This window comes from Oncorhynchus clarkii, chromosome 9 (assembly GCF_045791955.1).
Source record: "Oncorhynchus clarkii lewisi isolate Uvic-CL-2024 chromosome 9, UVic_Ocla_1.0, whole genome shotgun sequence".
Classification (NCBI taxonomy): Eukaryota; Metazoa; Chordata; class Actinopteri; order Salmoniformes; family Salmonidae; genus Oncorhynchus; species Oncorhynchus clarkii.
The window spans coordinates 13,436,992-13,459,324 of record NC_092155.1 but is presented as its reverse complement, the minus strand read 5'-3'; the positions used below and the strand labels follow the sequence as shown (position 1 = coordinate 13,459,324).

Below are 22,333 nucleotides of genomic sequence, written 5' to 3'. Positions count from 1 at the left end.
TGAAGCCAAATCCGAACTGGCTTCCCTTTACACTTTCTTTTGGTGCACCAGGACCATTCACAGCTGAGCTCACTCAGTTTAGCTCAACGCTGATTGGCTATTATTATTAATAATTATTAATCCCTTGTATTCAATGCTACAAGCGGCAGCAATATTATACTATTTTTGACCAGAAAGCATCAGATAGATGAGCTACACATACAGAAACAGAGGGGAGCTGTTTGGCTTTGCTCAGATGCATTCTCCTGTGAGCTACTGTAGATTAAGCCTCTTGCAAATTGAAGTAAAACTATGAAAGATACGTTTATTTTTATTATATTTTTTCTTTTTTTCTTGGTGATTGTTCTGGGGAAGCCTGCCTTCCTTTGGCATCCCTGAATACATGCCACTGCATAGTCCGAAACTTCAGTATGAGAACCAACTGATTGCACATGGATGATCCAATATCTTAACACCTTGGGTGTTAGCTTGGCGTAGAACTACACATCATAAATCCAATGTAATCACCATTCTATATCTTAGCAGTACATGGAACGTGCTTTAATACATTTTTACCAAAACAATTGGCGGCCGGCGGGGTGACGGATTTGTTGTTTTTTCAAATCCCAGACTGTATCTTTAGAACATTAAGTGTTGAAGGGGGCTCTGGAGTTGTTCCCCTCAGAGTTCTGACTGTTGAGTGGGAACATCCTCCTCATGGCGTCCATATCCACCTTCTTCCTGAACGTCTCCGTGGTGAAATAGTACGCCAGTGGATCCAAAATGGCGTTCAGACAGGCCACCATAAGGCTATAGCGGTATGCCGACAGTAGGGGGCATGATACCGCTTTCCTATGGACATAGAGGAGTGCCAGAGTCCCATGGTAGGGCAGGAAGCAGGCCAGAAATATCACCAGGTTGGTGGTGATCATCCTCTGGATCTTCCCAGAGTTGATGAGTTCTGTCTGGGCTACAGCGCTCCTTGTGATGGTGCGGATCAACGCCGAAGAACAGACCAACATCACCACCAAGGGGATGCCGAAGCCGACGGTTAGTGTCGAGGCGACTGCCGTTGCCTGTGTGGCGTAGACTGGAAGGTTCCCGAAACAAAGGTCCTGCATCTCATTGGATGCCTCTCTATGTTTCAGCCGAAAGACAGAGAGAGAGAAAGGGAGAAAGAGGGAGGGAGAGAGAGAGAGAAAGGGAGAGAGAGGGAATATAACAGGATATATAAATGATACATGGTTGGGTCTGATGTGATGTTACAGAGCCCTTTCTGTGTTTGCAAACATTGCCGCACGAGGGAGATGAGCGCAAGTTGGTGGCAGAACAAGGGGGAGTTCTCATAGAACGGCAGCAAAAAAAGCCTCTATTTACATGTTGCTAATGGGTGCATTTCACACTGCTTTTGGATTATAATTGGATTTTAAGGCTCATATGAATGTCCTGATGAGGAGAATATCTGGGTTCTAGTTGACCTGATGAGGAGAATATTGGGGTCCTAGTTGATCTGATGAGGAGAATATCTGGGTCCTAGTTGACCTGATGAGGAGAATATCTGGGTCCTAGTTGTACCTGGGTTTGGAGATGTAGAATGGGAGGCTGGCTCCGATGGTAAGGACCCAGACACCGAGGCAGACCAGTGGGGCTTTCTTTCGGCCCTCCCGAATCCGGCAAGACATGGGGAAACATACGGCTACACAACGGTCGAAACACATGCAGGTGAGGAGAAAGATGCTGCCATACATGTTGACCAGCAGAACCAGGCCCACCCCTGGAATAAATGCATGAATTTATAAATTAATGAATGTGTGAATGGAGAAAAATAAAACCTTTACTGCCATATGGGAATTTGTTTTACACATCATAAGAAAAGCAATTAAAATGATATTTGTAATTAAAAAACAGGACACGGACGGACAAAACAGAGAGTGAAATATATAACATTCAAGGACAAAAATCCTAGATTGTAGATTCACTCAATGTCATGATAAACATGTTTGGCTTGACAATGACAATGAGTTGGCATGATAGCACAAACAGATATTGTGACTAAGCTAACATAACAGCAAAGAGTCAAGATTTATCTTCACACAGAACCTGAGGTAACCTGGACAAAGCCTTTATTTTCACACGGAACCTGAAGTAACCTGGACAAGCCTTTACCTTCACACGGAACCTGAAGTAACCTGGACAAGCCTTTATCTTCACACGGAACCTGATGTAACCCAGACAAGCTTTTACCTTCACACAGGGCCTGAGGTAACTGAGGTAACCCAGACAAGCGTTTACCTTCACACAGGACCTGAGGTAACTGAGGTAACTCAGACCAGCATTTACCTCCACACAGGACCTGATGTAACCTAGACAAGCATTTACCTTCACACAGGACCTGATGTAACCCAGACAAGCATTTACCTTCACACAGGGCCTGAGGTAACCTAGACAAGCATTTACTTTCACACAGGACCTGAGGTAACTGAGGTAACTCAGACCAGCCTTTACCTTCACACAGGACCTGATGTAACCTAGACAAGCATTTACCTTCACACAGGGCCTGAGGTAACTGAGGTAACCCAGACAAGCGTTTACCTTCACACAGGACCTGATGTAACCTAGACAAGCATTTACTTTCACACAGGACCTGAGGTAACTGAGGTAACTCAGACCAGCCTTTACCTTCACACAGGACCTGATGTAACCTAGACAAGCATTTACCTTCACACAGGACCTGATGTAACCCAGACAAGCATTTACCTTCACACAGGACCTGAGGTAACTGAGGTAACTCAGACAAGCGTTTACCTTCACACAGGACCTGATGTAACCTAGACAAGCATTTACCTTCACACAGGACCTGATGTAACCCAGACAAGCATTTACCTTCACACAGGACCTGAGGTAACTGAGGTAACTCAGACAAGCGTTTACCTTCACACAGGACCTGAGGTAACTGAGGTAACCCAGACATTCCCAGATGGTAGTAGATCCTCAGGGGCAGAGTGAGGACCAGGAGAAGGTCTGCGATGGCCAGGTTAGTCATGTAGACGGTGGTGTGAGACCGAGACTTGGTGTAGCGGAAGAACACCACTAGTGCTGTGAGGAATAAGAAAATTGACGTATTGTGGCATAACAAAGCTGCAGCATTGCATTGACGTCTAGCTATTAAAGACATGCCATTCAAACATGAAACAAAGCTTAAATTGCCACTTATTACCAAGTGAGTTATGGCCTGTTAAAAAAAAAATACATATATACGTGTTTGATCTTGGCTCCAAACACATTTTCATTGATATAGACAAGAAGATAATAATGTAAGAACATTCTCTCCATAATACCTGTGAGGTTGAGGATGAGGCCAACCATGAAGACCATGGAGTAGACCCCAACAAAGAGCCAGTTACTCTGGGGCTCTGTGCAGTTATGAGTGGTGTTGATGGTCATGACTACTATTTTTGTTGTTTCTGAGGAGAGGGATGGAAAGAAAGAGAGAGAGAGAGAGAGAGAGAGAGAGAGAGAGAGAGAGAGAGAGAGAGAGAGGTGGAGGGAGGGAGGGATGGAAAGTGAGGGAGAGAGAGAGACAGAGAGAGGCAGGGAGGGATGGAAAGAGAGGGAGATAGAGCGAGAGAGTCAGGGAGGGATGGAAAGAGAGGGAGAGAGAGAGAGACAGATGGATGGAGAGGGAGAGAGAGAGAGACAGAGAGGGGCAGAGAGAGAGAGAGAGAGACGGATGGAAAGAGAGAGAGAGAGAGAGAGAGAGAGAGAGAGAGAGAGAGAGAGAGAGGGACAGATAGAAAGAGAGGGAGAGAGAGAGGGCGGGCGGGAAAGAGTGGGATTAGCAGGCTATATAAATGATACAGGATTGTGTCTGTTATGATGCAATGTCATACACAGGGGGTCCAAAAAGACAACAGTACAGGCAGGGAAAAGGCTAGTAAGTCCGGGAGATCAGGCAATAGGTTGATAACAGGAAATCCGATAAAGTACAGGCAGGGAGTAGGCAAAAGGAGCCGTTAGTGAGGCAGGCAAAAACTATCATACACAGAAGGAGTACATTACGGGAGAAACAGAGCTCTGAGTGTGTCACAAAATAAACAATACCTCACAATGATGGGGTGCAAAGAACTGACCTAAATAGTGTGTGATAATGACATACAGGTATGTGAAGAGGTGATCAGAATTCAGGTGATTGGGGTCTGGAGAGTGAGCTGCGTTCAGGGGATCTATGTGTTTGAGAGTGTGAGCTGGAAAGTGGGCTGTAAAGTGAGCTGCGTTCAGGGGATCTATGTGTTTGAGAGTGTGAGCTGGAAGGTGAGCAACTTTCAGGGGATCTACGTGTTTGAGAGTGTGAGCTGGAAGGTGAGCAGCTTTCAGGGGATCTACGTGTTTCAGAGTGTGAGCTGGAAGGTGAGCAGCTTTCAGGGGATCTACGTGTTTCAGAGTGTGAGCTGGAAGCAGACGTTACACTCTCTCCATTCCTCTCTTCTTCATCTCTTTGTCTCACACTTGCAAAACACCTTTTCCTGTCCTGATCTGTATTGTAACGTTCCTCTGTAGTTATTGTGACATAGGCACCATTTCCCTAACCGTCCGTCTGTGTATTTTTAGCCTGTCTTAGTGGTATCCCCTGGTCGACATTACACAAAGACTGCAAATGACACCCTATTTCATTTGGGCTTTGCTCAAACGTAGTCCACTATAAGGGGAACAACCATTTCACTGGAAGGTCTACCGACACCTGTTGTATTCAGCGCATGTGACAAATACTATTTGATATGATTTGATTTGAATAGGGTTCCATTTGGGAGGCTGGGATGCGCCCCTATTTTCACAGTTCTCGTCTTATGCATGCAAAGAGGGTAAAACTGCTGATGAATTAAGGAAGCTGAACAGCCAGTCGGTGAGGGAGGAAGTTATTTTTTACGCTACAAAGATCTTTGTCTGATAGACCCTGTTTATGCACAAGAACCTCTATCAATCTTTACAGTGGAATACTGTTTCAGTTTCAGATGCTTATTTTGCGTTCACCAAAGAGGAACAAGAAGACATTTTGTCCACTTTCATTCTGACTTCAGTGAAAGCTAAATAAATGACTTCATTGAGGTCTCTATGGAAACCGTGAACCTACCTTTCCCCAGTTAAAGCAGAAGCAGACACATGGCTGCTAGCATTGCAGAAGAGTTGAGAAATGAACATAACGTTACGTGTTTGTTTTTTTTTGCATTTGCATTCACTATTCATTCACCTCAATTGCAATGGTATCTGTAACTGTATTTTCCACGAGTGAGAGAGTGAAACCAAACATTTTTAAGAAGCCTTTTTACTCTCCTCATTTTCTCTTTCTCTCAATAACAGTAGTCGAAGCACAATTACACACACAGGTGACCAAGTTATCCTGTTACCCTGTCTGTTATTGGTGTTGTGATACAGTTACAGTACCAGCGTGAAGTGAATATGATGTTGGCATGGTACACACAGAGACTAGAGTAATACACTGTTACATATTCTGAGAAGCACTCACCCGTTTGATGCTTATGAGTAGAATATTTTGATTGTGATGGTCTTGAGTTCCAAATACAGTGCCTTTGTCAGGAAATGAAAGAGAGAGAGATGATGAGAACCCTCGCTCTCTCTTCTTGTTCTCTCTCTCTCTCTCTCTCTCTCTCTCTCTCTCTCTTTCTCTCTCTTATTTTCTTCATGTTTCTTCCTCTTTTTGTTTTCTCTCTCTGATTTACCCCTTCTATTTTGTTCTATATATTGCAACTCTTTCTCTTCTCTCACTCCATCCATATCTGTGTTAGTGAATGTGTATCTCTCTGTCTGTGACATGACTGACTGTTCATTTTCTGCATTTATGGGGAAGCTCTTAATTTATTCACACTCACACACACACTCTGTAACAGTCCATATAAAAGGTCTGCCCTGACACTCTGCCAGGAAAAGCCACTGACTTATACGTGACTGGAAAAAGAAGGAGAGGGCATTTAAATTCACATGACAAGGCTTCTGTTAATCATGACATAGCTATAATTTGGTTTAAGAAAAACAACGTTTTTAAATCTAAAAATTATTTAAGTCTACATGCAATTAGAACATTAACGGTATGAGAATATTTTTGTATATATATTTTTTAGGCCAACATTTCGAAAATTGTTCGACCAAACCAGGAGAACCATTTTCTACAATGTAACAAATAACGGCCACAACATACTTTCCTACCACAAACAGTGATCAAGAATTCTATACCTCAATGCACCACAGTTTGATACGGACCTCGTGGCGCAACGGTAGCGCGTCTGACTCCAGATCAGAAGGTTGCGTGTTCAAATCACGTCGGGGTCAAAATATTTTCCACAATTTATCTTTCCCTTATAAACCGTATGGATTTACCATCGGATCATTTTTTCAATGCAATGCTGTGATTACGTAATGAATGGTAATTAAACATATATGTTCTATTGAGTAAACTCCAACTATGAGCATATAATCTATCTACAATTTAGACTATACTATTTAGATTAAAACAATTATAATTTAACCAAATCAAAGTTTATTCATCACTTGCACAGGATACAGCAAGCAGGTGTAAATTGTACAGTGAAATGCTTAGGAGGAGCTAGCAAACTAGCTTGAACTCTTATTCTACTAGAACCAAGTCCATGTACCTTGAGTTTGTCTACTAGACCAACCGTCATAAAGGCAAATGTATTGATCTTGTGTCAGATACTGGGTTGGGCGTTTCTCCGTGGGTTGTTTACAGTATATAGGCTTAGACATACTAGAACAGACAAAGTCCCTGCTCTGTGGATCTTGGATTGCACACAGTGTCATGAATAGTTTTGTTTTTAGGATCCCCATGGTCTGTTGTAAATGCAGTAGCGAGTCCAAAAGATAGATCTATCTGTGTCTCTATCACTCTAGGTAGCCTACCTGCACCCAATTTGGTGGGACAATGGAAACTGCTGGAGTTGTTTCATGTATAGAACACGGATAAATTACAGGTATGCAGTATCTGTGTATTAATCAGAACGCTGGGGTCAATCACCATAGCTACCAATAAGAAGTAATCTAGTGCTATGGCTTGGGGATTCCCTGTGTTCTTCATCTGCTTGTCTGTGAGTGTGTGTTAGTGTGTGCATGAGTACGTGAGTGGCAGGAGTAGGCTTGTGTGTATGAGTGTGTGTTTGAGTGTGTGTGTGTGTGTCAGGTGTATATAACATATTGTTTAATTACAATTTAGCCTTCAAATATTTTTATGAGAAAATAATAACTAGGACATAAAGAAGTTGAAGAAACATTTTTCAGCCTTTATTACAAAATGAAACAAATTAAAATCTGCATAGAATTAAATTAAAACATGAGAAACACAATTTACAGAAGATGCAAATGTCATACCAATATAAACATGACTATAGGCTACATATTACAGTCACTGATGTGTATATCATAAATACTCTAGGCCCCAGAGCAAAGATAAAGTAAATATAATCACTCTTCAAATAACCATTCATTCCTCTTGACGAAGGAGAGTAAAAGGGTGGGGGGTTGTTGCTGTCAGTTCTTTACGGTCCTCAAGTGGTCGTGGTTGAAAAGTGGTCACAGTCGATGGTCATCATTGATCATCACGCTTCCTACTGGCAGGAGATAAAGGTCAAAGGTTAGGTGAACACTTTCTTTCTTACTCCCTCCCCATTCCCCTTCTCCCCCTGCCCCCTCCCCCTCTCTCACCTCCTTTCCGCCACAGGTACCACAGATGCATCCGAACAGTCCGTTGACCATCTGTATTACACACAGCACCAGCTCCACACTAGCAGCCACAAGTAGAGTGGCGAACAGGCCGATATTAAACTCCACAACATCCTTTGGCTCTTCACAAGTCGTCCAGAGTTCACTGTCACCCAGGTAGCTGCCGTTGCTGCAACGATGAACATTCAATCAATCAATCAAGCAATCAAGCAATCAATTGTATTGATCTTTTTACATCGGCAGGCATCATAAAGTTATTTACGGTAGCTAAAAGAGATAGAAATAAGAATAGTTGTGTTATCAGAAAAAATATAAAAATACGTACTTTTTGAAGAAGGGCCTCCCCCAACTTGCATCTTTGTCACCTGGAGCCTTGAATAAGCAGACAGGCCCGTTGGCCAGGACCAGGGCAGCCGTAGCCAAACTGTACAGAGCTCCAACAACCCCAGCAGCAGCAAACCCAATGGACAGGAACATCTGAAGAGAAGAGACACACACAGGGGTCAGAGGTCAGAGACGTTAGGGAGGAGGTCCGGGGAAGAGAAGGGAGATTTTATAGCAAATGTTAGCTTTTTTGTGTATTTACCACGCGGAAAATAGGTTTTGTTCTTAATTAGGCTTCTACAAACTCGTTTTCAATATGGTATGGCAAATAAATCTAATCCAAGGCAGGTGTGTTTCTGAGCCATGAGTTTCTGCTTGAGTGATTCCTCGAGTAATCTAACACTTTTTACAAACTGCTTTCACTGGGAAATTAGACTGACCATAATGTAACTGAGGGTTACATTGTGGTCCAACATCAGACAGAACCATAAACGGACAGTTTATTATTTCCTGACACTACACGGTTCACAGGTTGTGGGTGGTGAAGTCAAGGTGTTTTTTCTTATTGAGCTATTGTGATGAATTTATAATACACAAGCTGTCATTGGCCCACCCATATACCCAAACCTAATGTTGTGTGCTGCAGTAGGGAGACTGATACAGGTTTAGATATTTACTCATCCCTTTAATGCAGTGGTTCTCAATCCTGGCCCTGGGGACCCAAAGGGGAGCACATTTTTGTTTTGCCCTAGCACTACACACCTGATTCAAATCATCAAAGACTTTTGATGAGTTGATCATTTTAATCAGCTGTGTAGTGCTAGGGCAAAACAAAAAGGTGCACCCCAGCACCAGGATTGAGAACCATTGCTTTAATGGTTAAGGTTAGGATTGGGGGAGTTTAATCTGATCCTAGGTTTGTGGTTAGGGGCTGTTGTTTGACTTACCCCACAGCGGTTGGCACAGCAACCCTTACTGCTGGTCAGGTGGATGTGGATGGCTGGGATAAGGCACTGAGAGAGAGAGAGAGAGAGAGAGAGAGAGAGAGAGAGAGAGAGAGAGAGAGAGAGAGAGAGAGACACAGAGAGAGACACAGAGAGAGAGAAAGAGAGAGAGAGAGAGACACACAGAGAGAGACAGAGAGAGAGAGAGAGAGAGAGAGAGAGACACAGAGAGAGAGAGAGAGAGACACAGAGAGAGAGAGAGAGAGAGAGAGAGAGAGAGAGAGAGAGAGAGAGAAAACACACACACACTCTTCTTCAACTGTTTTGTCATGGAGTAGCATATTGAGGCAGCATATTTCAGATGTACAGATCCATTCAGCATTCAAATGAATTCACACTTAGGAAACTGTTGATTATGAAAAGGGTACTTTTATTTTTCTTAAAAAGTACTAAACAAACCTGTGATCATGGTATGACCAATGCTCTATTGAATCAACATGTCTAAACCAAGATTGGGGTCAATTCCATTTCTATTCAGTCAGTATTGTTTTTCAATAAGAAACTTTGGAGTTAAAAAATGGAACTGACCTAAACACTGGTCTTCTAAACCAATCATGTTACATAATATTTAAAATTAAACCAATCATGTTACATAATATTTAAAATTAAACCAATCATGCTACATAATATTTAAAATTAAACCAATCATGTTACATAATATTTCAAATTAAACCAATCATGTTACATAATATTTAAAATTAAACCAATCATGTTACATTATATTTAAAATTAAACCAATCATGTTACATTATATTTAAAATTAAACCAATCATGTTACATAATATTTAAAATTGAACCAATCATGTAACATAATGGACAAAATTAAACCAATCATATCATAATATGGTCCAAATTAAACTAATCATGTTATGTAATCATCAGAATGAAACCAATCATGTTACCTAACGGCCAAAATTAAACTCACCATGAGTCCGCCGCCGATGAACCCTCCCATATATTTAACCTCATCTGTGATCCGGTCTCCATTCCCATCTCTGTCTTCCTGAGCGTACTTCGTCGACCAGCCAGGGAAGAACGCAATGATGTTACAGATGATTGAGACCCCGGCCAGGACATAGAGCGGGATCGCAATGACCTTAGAGCACTTTCCTGTACACATGTTGCTGGTTGTACACTTTCTTCAACGTTGAAAAACTCAAGAATGTTGCGTAGATAAATCAAGACTCTATTTGGTGTCCTCGTAGAAAGAGATATGAGACGAATTCAGAAGAAGAATTTCCAGACTGCTCCTCCTTCACTCTCTTCTCAGCCTAGGTCCAGCGTGGCTCTAGTGATGGATGCGAAGCTGCTTAAATCCTGAGGTGAAGGGAAGCTTGGTAGAGGAGGGGTTAGTTAGGCGATAAGACTGGCTCCACACCCCGGTGATTACATCACCTTCAGTTGGCCTGAGCGGTGAGTCATAAAACTGGGTTCTTTCGTCCACTTTGTATTTAACCGCCATTTATCAAGAAAGTCCTGTTGGGGTCAGAAGACCTCTTTTACGAGGGAGCTCAATAACTAGCTCATGTATAGAGTTAGCCGTATTAAAACAAAGCCGCTCTATGTAGGCCGGCAGGTAGCCTAGTGGTTGAGAGCATTATTTATTGAATTGAACATTTATTTCCCTAGGCAAGTCGGCTAAGAACAAATTCTAATTTACAATGACGGCCTACCAAAAGGCAAGAGGCCACTCCACACATCTCTGATTCAGAGGGACACATTTAAGTTGAATGCATTCAGTTGTACAACTGACTAGGTATGCCCCTTGCCCTTCTTTTCATGCAGGGACGGGGGCTGGGATTAGAAATACAAATATAGGACAAAACACACATCACGATAAGAGAGACACCACAACACTACATAAAGAGAGACCTAAGGCAACAACATAGCATGGCAGCAACACGGTAGCAACACAACACGGCAGCAGCACAAAATGGTAGCAAAACATGGTACAAACATTATTGGGCACGGACAACAGCACAAAGGGCAAGAAGGTAGAGACAACAATATTAGCCAAGCAACTGAAAGGTCATTGGTTTGAATCCCCTAACTTAAAGGGATGTAAAGGTATCTTGGGTCATTACTGGAGAGAGAGAAACAGGGTTGGGTTGCTTCACAGTTTGTCTCCTCCACGTAGATGTATTAGAGTAGACTCTGTGTGTTGGTACAGTCATAAATGAATATATATCTATTGCTCTGGGTAGCCGACACCCAATAGAGTGGGCCAATGGAAACTGCTGGATTTGGTGTCGAATTTCGATGTGGCACAGAGTTACAATGTGAAAACGGTCAATAAATTGAACATTCCAAATTAGATATGGATGCTTGTATTGGCTACGGCACCCGTCACTCAGAACATTCACTGCTGTTCCACTCATTTCCGATTCACTGCTGATCTATCCATTGGTCGAAATGTTCCTGTCGAAGTTGCACACGTTAGGTGGCCAATCGCTTTTAGTGGTTCAATTTGTTCAAACATCCGTAAACTTGGTAATGTCACGTTTTCAACCCTGTGACATGTTCTGGAATCTGAACAGTGATAGTAATGCTCAGTTTATTACTTCAATTTGATTTACGTTTTGTCCAATGGGTAACCTCTACCTGAATATACTCCAGAGTGTACCTGTGGTTTTAGAGTATGCAGTATCTGTGTATTCATCAGAGTACTATGGTCCCTCACCATAGCTACTGATAAGCGGTAATCTAGTACCGGGGGAGGGTTGGAGGATTGGGTGTGTGTTTCATCTGTGTGTCTGTGAGATGTATAATGTGATGTGAGAATCTGTGTGTCCTTGACATATGTGTGTGTATGTGTGTGTGTGTGTGTGTGTGTGTGATCTCTGGACCCTATCTTCTGCTGTATTGCAGCTTGTCAGAATAGGGAACCATAATATACTGATACAACCATATCAGACAAACACACGCAGATGACGACCATAAAGCATGATGGGAAAAACTGACAAGACCTGTTGCGTCTTATCAAAGACCAAGGACACATTTTCCATTACGCTTTCAAGGAGACTTTAATCCAGTGGGGAAAAGTCATGGCAGAACAATACTTTTTTCAACCAATCATGACAAGGTGTCACGGGACACTAGGAGTGGTGGATTGGAATCAGGCGCAGAGAGCAGGGTTCAGTATATCGTGAATTTATTCTCCGGCAAAAACAAACGGTCACGCCAACACACAGGGCGCATAGAATAGACCAGCCCAAACACAGGACAAAACAGTCCGTAGAATACACGCATGAAAACCACAATCCAACAGAGTAATCAAAAACAATCCCGCACAAAACAAGGGCGGGACAACCTACTATATATAGGGAAGCTAATTAAACTAAAATACACACAGGTGAAACTAATAAGACAAAACCAACAGACAAACGGAAAATGGATCGGTAGCGGCTAGTAGGACGGTGACTACGACCGCCGAGCACCGCCCAAACAGGCAGGGGAGCCCCCCGACGCCCCCCCCCCCCCCCCCCCCCCCCCGCGCGCCGCCACCGGCCTCAAGGATGACCCGGAGGATGAGGCGCCGGATGATCCGGGTGGCTTTGGTGTTTTGGGAGCCTGGCCGGTATGAGATGGTAAACCGAAACCTGGTGAAAAACATGGCCCATCTAGCCTGACGTGGATTTAGTCTACCTGGATATACTCGAGATTACGATGGTCAGTCCAGATGAGAAAAGGGTGTTTCGCCCCCTCAAGCCAATGTCTCCACACCTTCAGAGCCTTGACTACAGCTAACAACTCCCGGTCCCCCACGTCATAGTTTCGCTCCGCTGGACCGAGCTTGCTCGAAAAGAAAGCACACGGGCGGAGCTTGGGTGGCACGCCGAGCGCTGGGACAGCACGGCCCCGACCCCCGCCTCGGACGCGTCCACCTCCACTATGAACGCTAAAGAGGGGTCCGGATGCGCCGACACGGGCGCATTGGTGAACAGCTCTTTCAACCGACTGAAAGCTCTGCCCGCCTCTGCTGACCAACGCAAGCGCACCAGTCCTCCCTTCAGCAGTGAGGTGATGGGAGCAGCCACCTGGCCAAAACCCCGGATAAACCTCCGGTAGTAATTGGCAAACCCTAAAAACCGCTGCACTTCTTTCACCGTGGTCGGAGTCGGCCAATTACACACGGCTGTGACGCGGTTATCCTCCATCACCACCCCGGAGGTGGAAATACGATAACCCAGGAAGGAAACAGACTGTTTGAAAAACTCACATTTCTCCGCATTGCAATACAGGTCATGCTCCAGCAGTCGCCCAAGTACCTTACGCACCAGAGACGCATGCGCCGCGCGTGTGGCAGAATAGATCAAGATGTCATCGATGTACACTACCACTCCCTGCCCGAGCAGGTCTCGGAGAATCTCATCTACGAAGGATTGGAAGACGGCTGGAGCATTCTTCAACCCATATGGCATGACGCGGTACTCATAATGACCAGATGTAGTACTAAATGCGGTTTTCCACTCATCTCCTCCCCGGATACGTACCAGATTATACGCACTCCTCAGGTCCAGTTTTGTGAAGAAGCGCGCCCCGTGAAATGATTCCACCGCCGTAGCGATGAGAGGTAGTGGGTAACTAAACCCCACTGTGATGGAATTTAGACCTCTATAATCAATGCACGGACGCAGACCTCCATCCTTCTTCACAAAAAAGAAGCTTGAGGAGACGGGTGATGCGGAGGGCCGAATGTACCCCTGTCCCAGCGATTCAGTAACATATGTTTCCATCGCTACTGTCTCCTCCTGGGACAATGGATACACGTGACTCCTAGGAAGTGCAGCGTTCTCCAGAAGGTTTATCGCGCAGTCCTCTCGACGATGGGGTGGTAATTGGGTCGCCCTCTTTTTACTGAAGGCGATAGCCAAATCGGCATATTCAGAGGGAATGCGCACGGTGGAATCCTGGTCTGGACTCTCCACCGTAGTCGCTCCAACGGCAACTCCTATACACCTGCCTGAACACTCCTCTGACCACCCCTTAAGAGCTCCCTGTCGCCAGAAAATCACCAGGTTGTGTTGAGCTAGCCAGGGAACTCCCAACACCACTGGAAACGCAGGTGAATCCCTAGCCTTAACGCGAGCCCACGATCCATGAAATTCCCATCTGCGCCTGAATCGACTAGCACCTTATGCTGTAGAGAGGGAAAAAACCCAGGGAAAGAAGTTAACACATACATATGACCGACAGGAAGCTCTGGGTGAGTCTGGTGCTTACTCACCTGGGGTGATCGAGTAGTGCTCCGCCTGCCCTCCCGACTCCCAGACGAGTTCCTCCAGCACCGGTCGGCCGTGTGCCCTCGCCGACCACAACTGGTGCAGGAGGACACTCCTCCAGTCCCCCTCGAAGCCGCCCCTGCTAACTCCATAGGGATAGGGGCAGGGAAGTGGAAACGGCAGGACCTGATCCGAACGCCCGCGGGTAGCCAGCAGGTTGTCGAGACGGATAGCCAAGTCCTGCACGCTCCTCGTCTCCTGACGCAGGTGGAACAGCTGTTCACCCCGCCGCCTGACCCTCTGGTGGATGGTCAAACACAGCTCGGAATCGGCGGGTGAACTCTGGGTAATTATCCCTCGCCGAGTCCGGACCATTCCACACTGCGTTGGCCCACTCGAGGGCTCGCCCAGTCAAACAGGAGACGAGGGCGCTCACGCTCTCCTCTCCAGAGGGAGCAGGACGCACGGTAGCCAGGTACAGTTCCAGTTGGAGAAGGGAACCCTGGCACCCAGCCGCCGTTCCATCATACTCCCGTGGGAGCGTCAGCCGAAGAGCCCCGGAGCCAGATGTGTTTGCAGGAACAGGAGGTGCTGAAGGAGGGGGTGCTGGAGATGAGGTGGGAAGGCCACTCCTCTCCCATCGATCCATCCTCTCCATCATTTGGTCCATGGCCGAACCAATCCTATGAAGGACGCTGGTATCCCTCTCCTCCATCGATGGGAGAGGAGACGCGGCTGCTCCTGCTGATTCCATATTTGTGGTGCGGGATTCTGTCACGGGATACTAGGAGTGGTGGATTGGAATCAGGCGCAGAGAGCAGGGTTCAGTATATCGTGAATTTATTCTCCGGCAAACAAACGGTCACGCCAACACACAGAATAGACCAGCCCAAACACAGGACAAAACAGTCCGGAGAATACACGCATGAAAACCACTATCCAACAGAGTAACAAAAACAATCCCGCACAAAACAAGGGCGGGACAACCTACTATATATAGGGAAGCTAATTAAACTAAAATACACACAGGTGAAACTAATAAGACAAAACCAACAGACAAACGAAAAAGGGATCTAGTAGGACGGTGACAACGACCGCCGAGCACCACCCGAACATGCAGGGGAGCCAACTTCGGCGGAAGTCGTGACACAAGGTGAAATATCATTCAAAACAGTTAGTTCTTCACTGTAAGATTGTACATTTAGATTATTGTAAGTATGTCATCAATACTATGTAAAATGGAATTTATAGGGCCAGATTCCTGGACGTAAGTTATTGGCCACGTTTACATGTATTACAGTATTCCGGATAGTAGATCATATCCCATGTTAGGTCTTATTCAGGAAAAGCAGCTTACATACACCTTTGATATGCCACTCATGAGTATCCCTGTTACTATGAATAAACAGAATATTCCTAATTTAACTACAGTATATGGATTCAATGAAGTCTGGACACTGACTGTGGGACTATAACCTCTCACATGTAGTGTAATAAAATATGAAGTCCTGCAGAATTATGCATTTGTTGCAGTGAAAGTATTCAGCAAATGTTTCTTTTGTTTCAGGAACAGGAGTGGAGAAATAGGATTTATTTCAGCATCTTTTGAGAAGAACGTGAATGCTCGTGTAATGTGTTATCTTAGACACTGTTATGCAAGCAGACAGTATTTTAACCAAGTCAATATGCACCCATGATGAACTGTCTTATCAGAAATGTTTTTTAGTCCTTTTCTCAGCTTTTCATTTCTTTGAAACCGGTCAAACTGATGACATTTGAACATTTTACACAGAAATAATCTTTTGTTTTGGAGTTATTGCGATTCCTCCCTGGTCCCTAAACGACACAGACAACTTCACCACTTTAGCGGTGTTAACTAGATAACCAATGCATTCACTCTTATCGATGTAAGACATTATTCTGGTGAGCACTGCTTTATTTTGTCTTCTGGGGCAACAAGTTATGACAGAAGAGATATAGTTGACTAACAAACAGCTTACCAAATGTCAGCAATTATATATAATTTTTATTTAACTAGGCAAGTCAGTTAAGAAAAAATTCTTATTTACAATTAGAGCCTACCCCGGCAACGCCCTATGGGACTCCCAATCACAGCCGGATGTGATGCAGGCTGGTTTTGAACTATGAACCACGACACCTCTTGCACTGAGAAGCAGTGCCTTAGACCTCTGCGCCCCTTGAGAGCCCAAAAGCAGAAGTATAGCAGTCTAAATAAATGGTGCTAGTGACCAGTAGTATACGATAGTAAATTAATTATAATTAGAGGCTATATCATTATGGAATTATCAGGGGCGCAACCTTTCACTGAAATTGCATTTTTTTGTCCCCCCCAGTTTTATCATTGGAATGTGATACAACACAGGCAAAGATGTGCCGTACACCTCCGAGCGGTTGGGTAGGCTTTTGGAGTGTTCATATGACTGGAAAAGAACAAACAAAGTAGTTCCCTGAGAATTATTATGGTGTTATGGTCTCCTATTGCCCCCAGATCAACCTCAATTCGTCAGGAGAATGTGTCTAAAGTTTTCCACAGGGATGCTGGCCCATATTGACTCCAATGCTTCCCACAGTTGTGTCAAGTTGGCTGGATGTCCTTTGGGTGGTGGACCATTCTTGATACACACGGGAAACTGTTGAGCATGAAAAAAGGGTGCGCCTGGCACCTACTACCATACATCGTTCAAAGGCACTTAAATCTATTGTCTGGCCCATTCACCCTCTGAAAGGCACACATACACAATAGATGTCTCAATTGTCTCAAGGCTGACCATAACTCTATCCTTCTGATTCCTGCTTACAAGCAAAAATGAAAGCAGGAAGTACCAGTGACTAGATCAATAAAAAAGTGGTCAGATGAAGAAGATGCTATGCTACAGGACTGTTTTGCTAGCACAGATTGGAATATGTTCTGGGATTCCTCCAACGGCATTGAGGAGTACACCACATCCGTCATTGGCTTCGTCAATAACTGTATCGATGACGTCGTCCCCACAGTGACTGTACGTACATACCCCAACCAGAAGCCATTGATTAGAAGCAGCATCCTCACTGAGCTTAAGGCTGGAGCTGCTGCTTTCAAGGAGCGGGACTCTAACCCGGAAGCTTATAAGAAATCTTGCTATGCCCCCTACCACAGCAGTGGTAGGCCTGATCACCGACAACAACGAGACAGCCTATAGAGAGGAGGACAGAGACCTGACCATGTGGTGCCAGGACAACATCCTCACCCTCAACGTGATCAAGACAAAGGAGATGATTGTGGACTACAGGAAAAAGAGGACAGAGCACGCCCCCATTCTCATCGACGGGGCTGCAGTGGAGCAGGTTGAGAGCTTCACGGTCCTTGGTGTCCACATCACCAACAAACTAACATGGTCCAAGCACACCATGACAGTCGTGAAATGGGCACTACAAAACCTATTCCCCCTCAGGAGACTGAAAAGATTTGGCATGGGTCCTCAGATCCTTAACAGGTTCTACAGCTGCACCATCAAGAGCATCCTGACTGGTTGCATCACTGCCTGGTATGGCAACTGCTCTGCCTCCGACCGCAAGGCACTACAGAGGGTAGTGTGAACAGCTCAGTACATCACTGGGGCCAAGCTTCCTGCCACCCAGGACCTCTATACCAGGCGGTGTCAGAAGAAGGCCCTACAAATTGTCAAAGACTCCAGCCACCCTAGTCCTAGACCTTTCTTTCTGCTACCACACGGCAAGCGCTACCGGAGCGCCAAATCTAGGTCCAAGAGGCTTCTAAACAGCTTCTACCCCCAAGCCATAAGACTCCTGAAAATCTAGTCAAATGGCTACCCAGACTATTTGCATTGCCCCCCCCCCCCTCCCCTCTCCACACCACTGTCACTCTCTGTTGTCACTACATTCTGTTGTCACTACATTCTGTTGTCACTACATTCTGTTGTCACTACATTCCGAAATATTTTTTTGTACTTTTTATTCCATACATTTTCCTTGACACCCAAAAGTACTCGTTACATTTTGACAGAAAAATTGTCCAATTCACACACTTTTCAAGAGAACATCCCTGGTCATCCCTACTGCCTCTGATCTGGCAGACTCACTAAACAGAGAACATCCCTGGTCATCCCTACTGCCTCTGATCTGGCGGACTCACTAAACAGAGAACATCCCTGGTCATCCCCACAGCCTCTGATCTGGCAGACTCACTAAACAGAGAACATCCCTGGTCATCCCTACAGCCACTGATCTGGCAGACTCACTAAACAGAGAACATCCATGGTCATCCCTACAGCCTCTGATCTGGCAGACTCACTAAACAGAGAACATCCCTGGTCATCCCTACAGCCACTGATCTGGCAGACTCACTAAACAGAGAACATCCCTGGTCATGCCTACAGCCTCTGATCTGGTGGACTCACTAAACAGAGAACATCCCTGGTCATCCCTACTGCCTCTGATCTGGCAGACTCACTAAACAGAGAACATCCCTGGTCATCCCTACTACCTCTGATCTGGCGGACTCACTAAACAGAGAACATCCCTGGTCATCCCTACAGCCTCTGATCTGGCGGACTCACTAAACAGAGAACATCCCTGGTCATCCCTACAGCCTCTGATCTGGCGGACTCACTAAACAGAGAACATCCCTGGTCATCCCTACAGCCTCTGATCTGGCGGACTCACTAAACAGAGAACATCCCTGGTCATCCCTACTGCCTCTGATCTGGCAGACTCACTAAACAGAGAACATCCCTGGTCATCCCTACTGCCTCTGATCTGGCAGACTCACTAAACAGAGAACATCCCTGGTCATCCCTACTGCCTCTGATCTGGCAGACTCACTAAATACAAATGCCTCGTTTGTAAATTATGTCTGAGTGTTGCAGTGTGATTATCCATCAATAAAAATACAAAATAAAGACATTTGTGCATTGTACATTATTTCTACTTTTACTTTTGATACTTATGTACATTTTAGCAATTCAATTGACTTCTGATGCTTAAGTAGTTTTTTTTAAACGAAATACTTTTCAACTTTTACTCAAGTATTATTTTACTGTTTGACTATTACTTTAACTTGAGTCATTTTCTATTTTACTCAAGTATGACAATTTAGTACTTCTTCCACCACTGATTATAAAAGACCTCATGGCTAAAGGTTAAAGGTTATAGGTCTCATTTGATTATGAATAATATGTTCACAGACACATTGAAATGTCCACAGAGAAAGAAAATGTTTTGTTTTCATTATCTTCGTAAATCGGTGTAAAATTAGCAGCAACAGAATGACTGGAAAATAGGGATTAAGGTTATAGACTAGTCTGGATTTGACTACTTGTTTTAAACCACATACTACACTTGAGTTTGAGCAGTGAGAAATGTTCAATCAACATCTTATTCTCATTCATCCTTTGACAATGTCAGCTATGCGTAAATGGTTGTAAAGGAATCAGGTGCAGGAGAGCAGATATGGTGTAGCCAATGGAGCCTTTTATTTTGGCGAACCAAAAACACACTGCAAAGTGAACACGAAATAACAATACAGGTTAACATAACCCAGCGCAAAAGACTAACGTGCGCAATACATGAAACAGAATAAACAATACCACACAAAGACACGAGGGAAACAGAGGGTTAAATACACAACACATAATGAGGGAAATGAGAACCAGGTGTGTGGGAAAACAAGACAAGACAAATGGAAAATGAAAAAATGGATCGGCGAAGGCTAGAAGACCGACTACGATGACCGCCGAGCACCGCCCGAACAAGGAGAGGCATCGACGTCGGCAGAAGTCGTGACAGACAAGCTATAGCCTACTGTATGTTTGGCGAGACAACAGAAAGCAATAATTTTGTCATGCTTGTTTTCCATCAACTTCTCTACACTAAATTATTTTACAGAAGTGTTTTGACTACAGAAGTGGAATTTCCTCAAATTCAAACGGCAATTGCATCATTAAAACATGTTTTAAATATCAATGGACAGTTTATTGTTTGGTGACTGTAGGAGACAGATAACATAACAGGTTACAGTCAGTTCTGAAGCGGATGCCAATAAGGTTTATGGCCCCTGTTGCATGAACGTCGCACCCTATCTACCAGCCTGTGCCTGGTACAAGCCCTGCCACGCACACAGGCACACACACACACTCACACACAACCACACACACACACACACTAGGAAATAAGTGTGTCATAGGTGTGATAATATGGTAATAATAAAAGCCTGGTAATATATTAATAAAACATTGACGTAGATGGAAAGAGAGGTGTTCCTCTGATCCAAGGGTATTCATTATAGTGTTTTTATATTCATTTTTATTTATATATATTTTTTAATTATTAAAAAAAAAAAAAATGTTGGTGTATATTTCTATTTCGTTTTTCTATTGATACTAAGTGATAATGATGTACAAGTTAGGCCTATTTGAATTGACATTGACCGTCCAGGTTCAGTAAACCCCCAAAAGCTTGAAAACGCATTTACATTTCTGCCCAAAGTTTAGAAAAACTGAAAGTGAACATAATTAATGGTGTTTATTTTATTTTATTTCAGTTAGTTTTGGCGTCAAAAATAATAGTTTCAGTATAGTTATAGTTTTTTCAAACGTATTTGTTAATTATTGTATTTCTCTCAATTGTTTTTTCATGATTAGTTTTCATTTCCGTTTTCCTTGACTATAATAACCTTACTCTGATCTGATGATTTCAATACTATTTTCTTCATTGTAGAATAATAGTGGAGACATCAACACTGAAATAACACATATTAAATCATGTAGTAACCAACAATTCAGATTCTTCAAAGTTGCCACCCTTTGCCTTGATGACAGTTTTGCACACTCTTGGCAACCAGGATCACCTGGAAATAAAAATTGGCAGATTGGCTGTACCAACTTGAGATGAGTCCCAAGATGCTTGTGTGGGTTGTAGAGAGAGAGAGAGAGAGATACTGACTTTGCATATACATTGTGTAAGGGGGTTAGGTTAAACAAGAGATAGTTTATCTATGTCAATGGTTCATGCACAGGCCAGAACACTATCTAATGTAATGAACGTTTATTCATAGCTCACTACTGCCACCTAAATACAGATTCGAACAAAATGGCGCATGATTCTCGTTGTGTAGGCTATATTGTGCCTGTGCACGCAGTGTACTGTGTATTTATGCGCGCTGTACCACATGGCAATTTGTAAAAGTAGACAGGTACAAACAGATAGACGTACACGTTGCTACATAATTCCAACAGTTACTGGAAATAACAATGTAACAAATTGTTCATTGACAGGTTAAGACAATATTTTATATACAACTCCTACTTAACTACAACAGCAGCTGCGATGGCCGAGTGGTTAAGGCGTTGGACTTGAAATCCAATGGGATCTTCCCGCGCAGGTTCGAACCCTGCTCGCAGCGATTGTTGGTTAACATTTTGCGCAAGTAAAACGCCTCATCGTGAAACTACACTTCGTTTCTATACGTTTCTATATGTTTACATCAGTTTATATGGGTACCTGCACCAGCTACTCCAATGAAGACGGACCAACGAGAGAATATCAAGGTCAATTCACATTGATCACTCAAAAAAATTCAGACAGGGACGTTGTGAAAACTCGAAGCGAAAGTTAGTTAGTTCATGTCCAAGCTGTATTCCGAATAAATATGTAACTTTGAATGTATTAACTTATTGGGTAGACTATATGTGATGTTGCTAAACATATCCTGAGAACAAAATCACATACAGTTTTATTGTTTTAAAAGTAAAAGACTAGTCCAGGGGTATTTAAAAGATTTTGGGACATAGGCTACTGACTGGCTTTGCCTATTCCATTCAGGATTTTTTAACCACAGTATTTTGAAACATGCACACCCTTAAAAAAAGATTAGTTTTGAAACTGCCGTAAAAGCACTCCGCTGTGATATTTTGGACGCAGTAATTGCAGATAACTGCAGTGTATTGCTGTTGAACTGCAGTTATACTGCACTGTAACTGCTTTAACACTGCAAAATTACTGCATAAAAAAACGGTGTTATTTTGGACGCAGAGTTGTAGT

At 43.8% G+C, this 22,333-nt stretch overlaps 2 protein-coding genes and 2 non-coding genes across 5 annotated transcripts; 2 read left to right on the top strand and 2 right to left on the bottom strand.

Annotated features, from left to right (window-relative positions):
* Positions 1-295: 295 nt before the first annotated feature.
* LOC139417095 (lysophosphatidic acid receptor 6) lies at positions 296-5,655 on the bottom strand. The gene is made up of 5 exons (XM_071166343.1): positions 5,501-5,655; positions 3,318-3,443; positions 2,911-3,075; positions 1,555-1,753; positions 296-1,116 (listed from the first exon to the last, which is right to left on the bottom strand). Exons 2-5 carry the CDS (start codon positions 3,421-3,423, stop codon positions 627-629), a joined length of 960 nt encoding a protein of 319 aa, XP_071022444.1. The 5' UTR covers positions 3,424-3,443; positions 5,501-5,655; the 3' UTR covers positions 296-626.
* Positions 5,656-6,249: 594 nt separating this feature from the next.
* trnaw-cca (transfer RNA tryptophan (anticodon CCA)) lies at positions 6,250-6,321 on the top strand. Its single transcript has one exon. It is a non-coding gene; the product is annotated as a tRNA-Trp (tRNA).
* A 970-nt stretch (positions 6,322-7,291) lies between these two features.
* LOC139417093 (transmembrane 4 L6 family member 4-like) lies at positions 7,292-10,317 on the bottom strand. 2 transcript variants are annotated; one of them, XM_071166342.1, is made up of 5 exons: positions 9,979-10,317; positions 8,997-9,062; positions 8,051-8,202; positions 7,708-7,894; positions 7,292-7,613 (listed from the first exon to the last, which is right to left on the bottom strand). In XM_071166342.1, the coding sequence occupies exons 1-5, from the start codon at positions 10,171-10,173 to the stop codon at positions 7,611-7,613; spliced, it is 603 nt and encodes a 200-aa protein (XP_071022443.1). In that variant the 5' UTR covers positions 10,174-10,317; the 3' UTR covers positions 7,292-7,610. The 2 variants fall into 2 exon arrangements, with proteins under 2 accessions (XP_071022443.1, XP_071022442.1); XM_071166341.1 differs by having other exon boundaries at positions 7,292-7,610.
* An 11,296-nt stretch (positions 10,318-21,613) lies between these two features.
* trnas-uga (transfer RNA serine (anticodon UGA)) lies at positions 21,614-21,695 on the top strand. The gene has a single exon. It is a non-coding gene; the product is annotated as a tRNA-Ser (tRNA).
* Positions 21,696-22,333: the final 638 nt, after the last annotated feature.

Bases quoted from the DNA above. Each gene is read 5' to 3' on its own strand.
- LOC139417095 (XM_071166343.1), bottom strand. From the start codon at position 3,423: ATGACCATCAACACCACTCATAACTGCACAGAGCCCCAGAGTAACTGG. The intron at 3,076-3,317 runs GTATTATGGAGA...TATTCCTCACAG, and splicing joins CCTCATCCTCAACCTCACAG to CACTAGTGGTGTTCTTCCGC. The intron at 1,117-1,554 runs GTACAACTAGGA...GCTGAAACATAG, and splicing joins TTCTACATCTCCAAACCCAG to AGAGGCATCCAATGAGATGC.
- LOC139417093 (XM_071166341.1), bottom strand. From the start codon at position 10,173: ATGTGTACAGGAAAGTGCTCTAAGGTCATTGCGATCCCGCTCTATGTC. The intron at 9,063-9,978 runs GTGAGTTTAATT...TCTCTCTCTCAG, and splicing joins TCATCGGCGGCGGACTCATG to TGCCTTATCCCAGCCATCCA. The intron at 7,895-8,050 runs GTACGTATTTTT...TCATCGTTGCAG, and splicing joins GGGAGGCCCTTCTTCAAAAA to CAACGGCAGCTACCTGGGTG.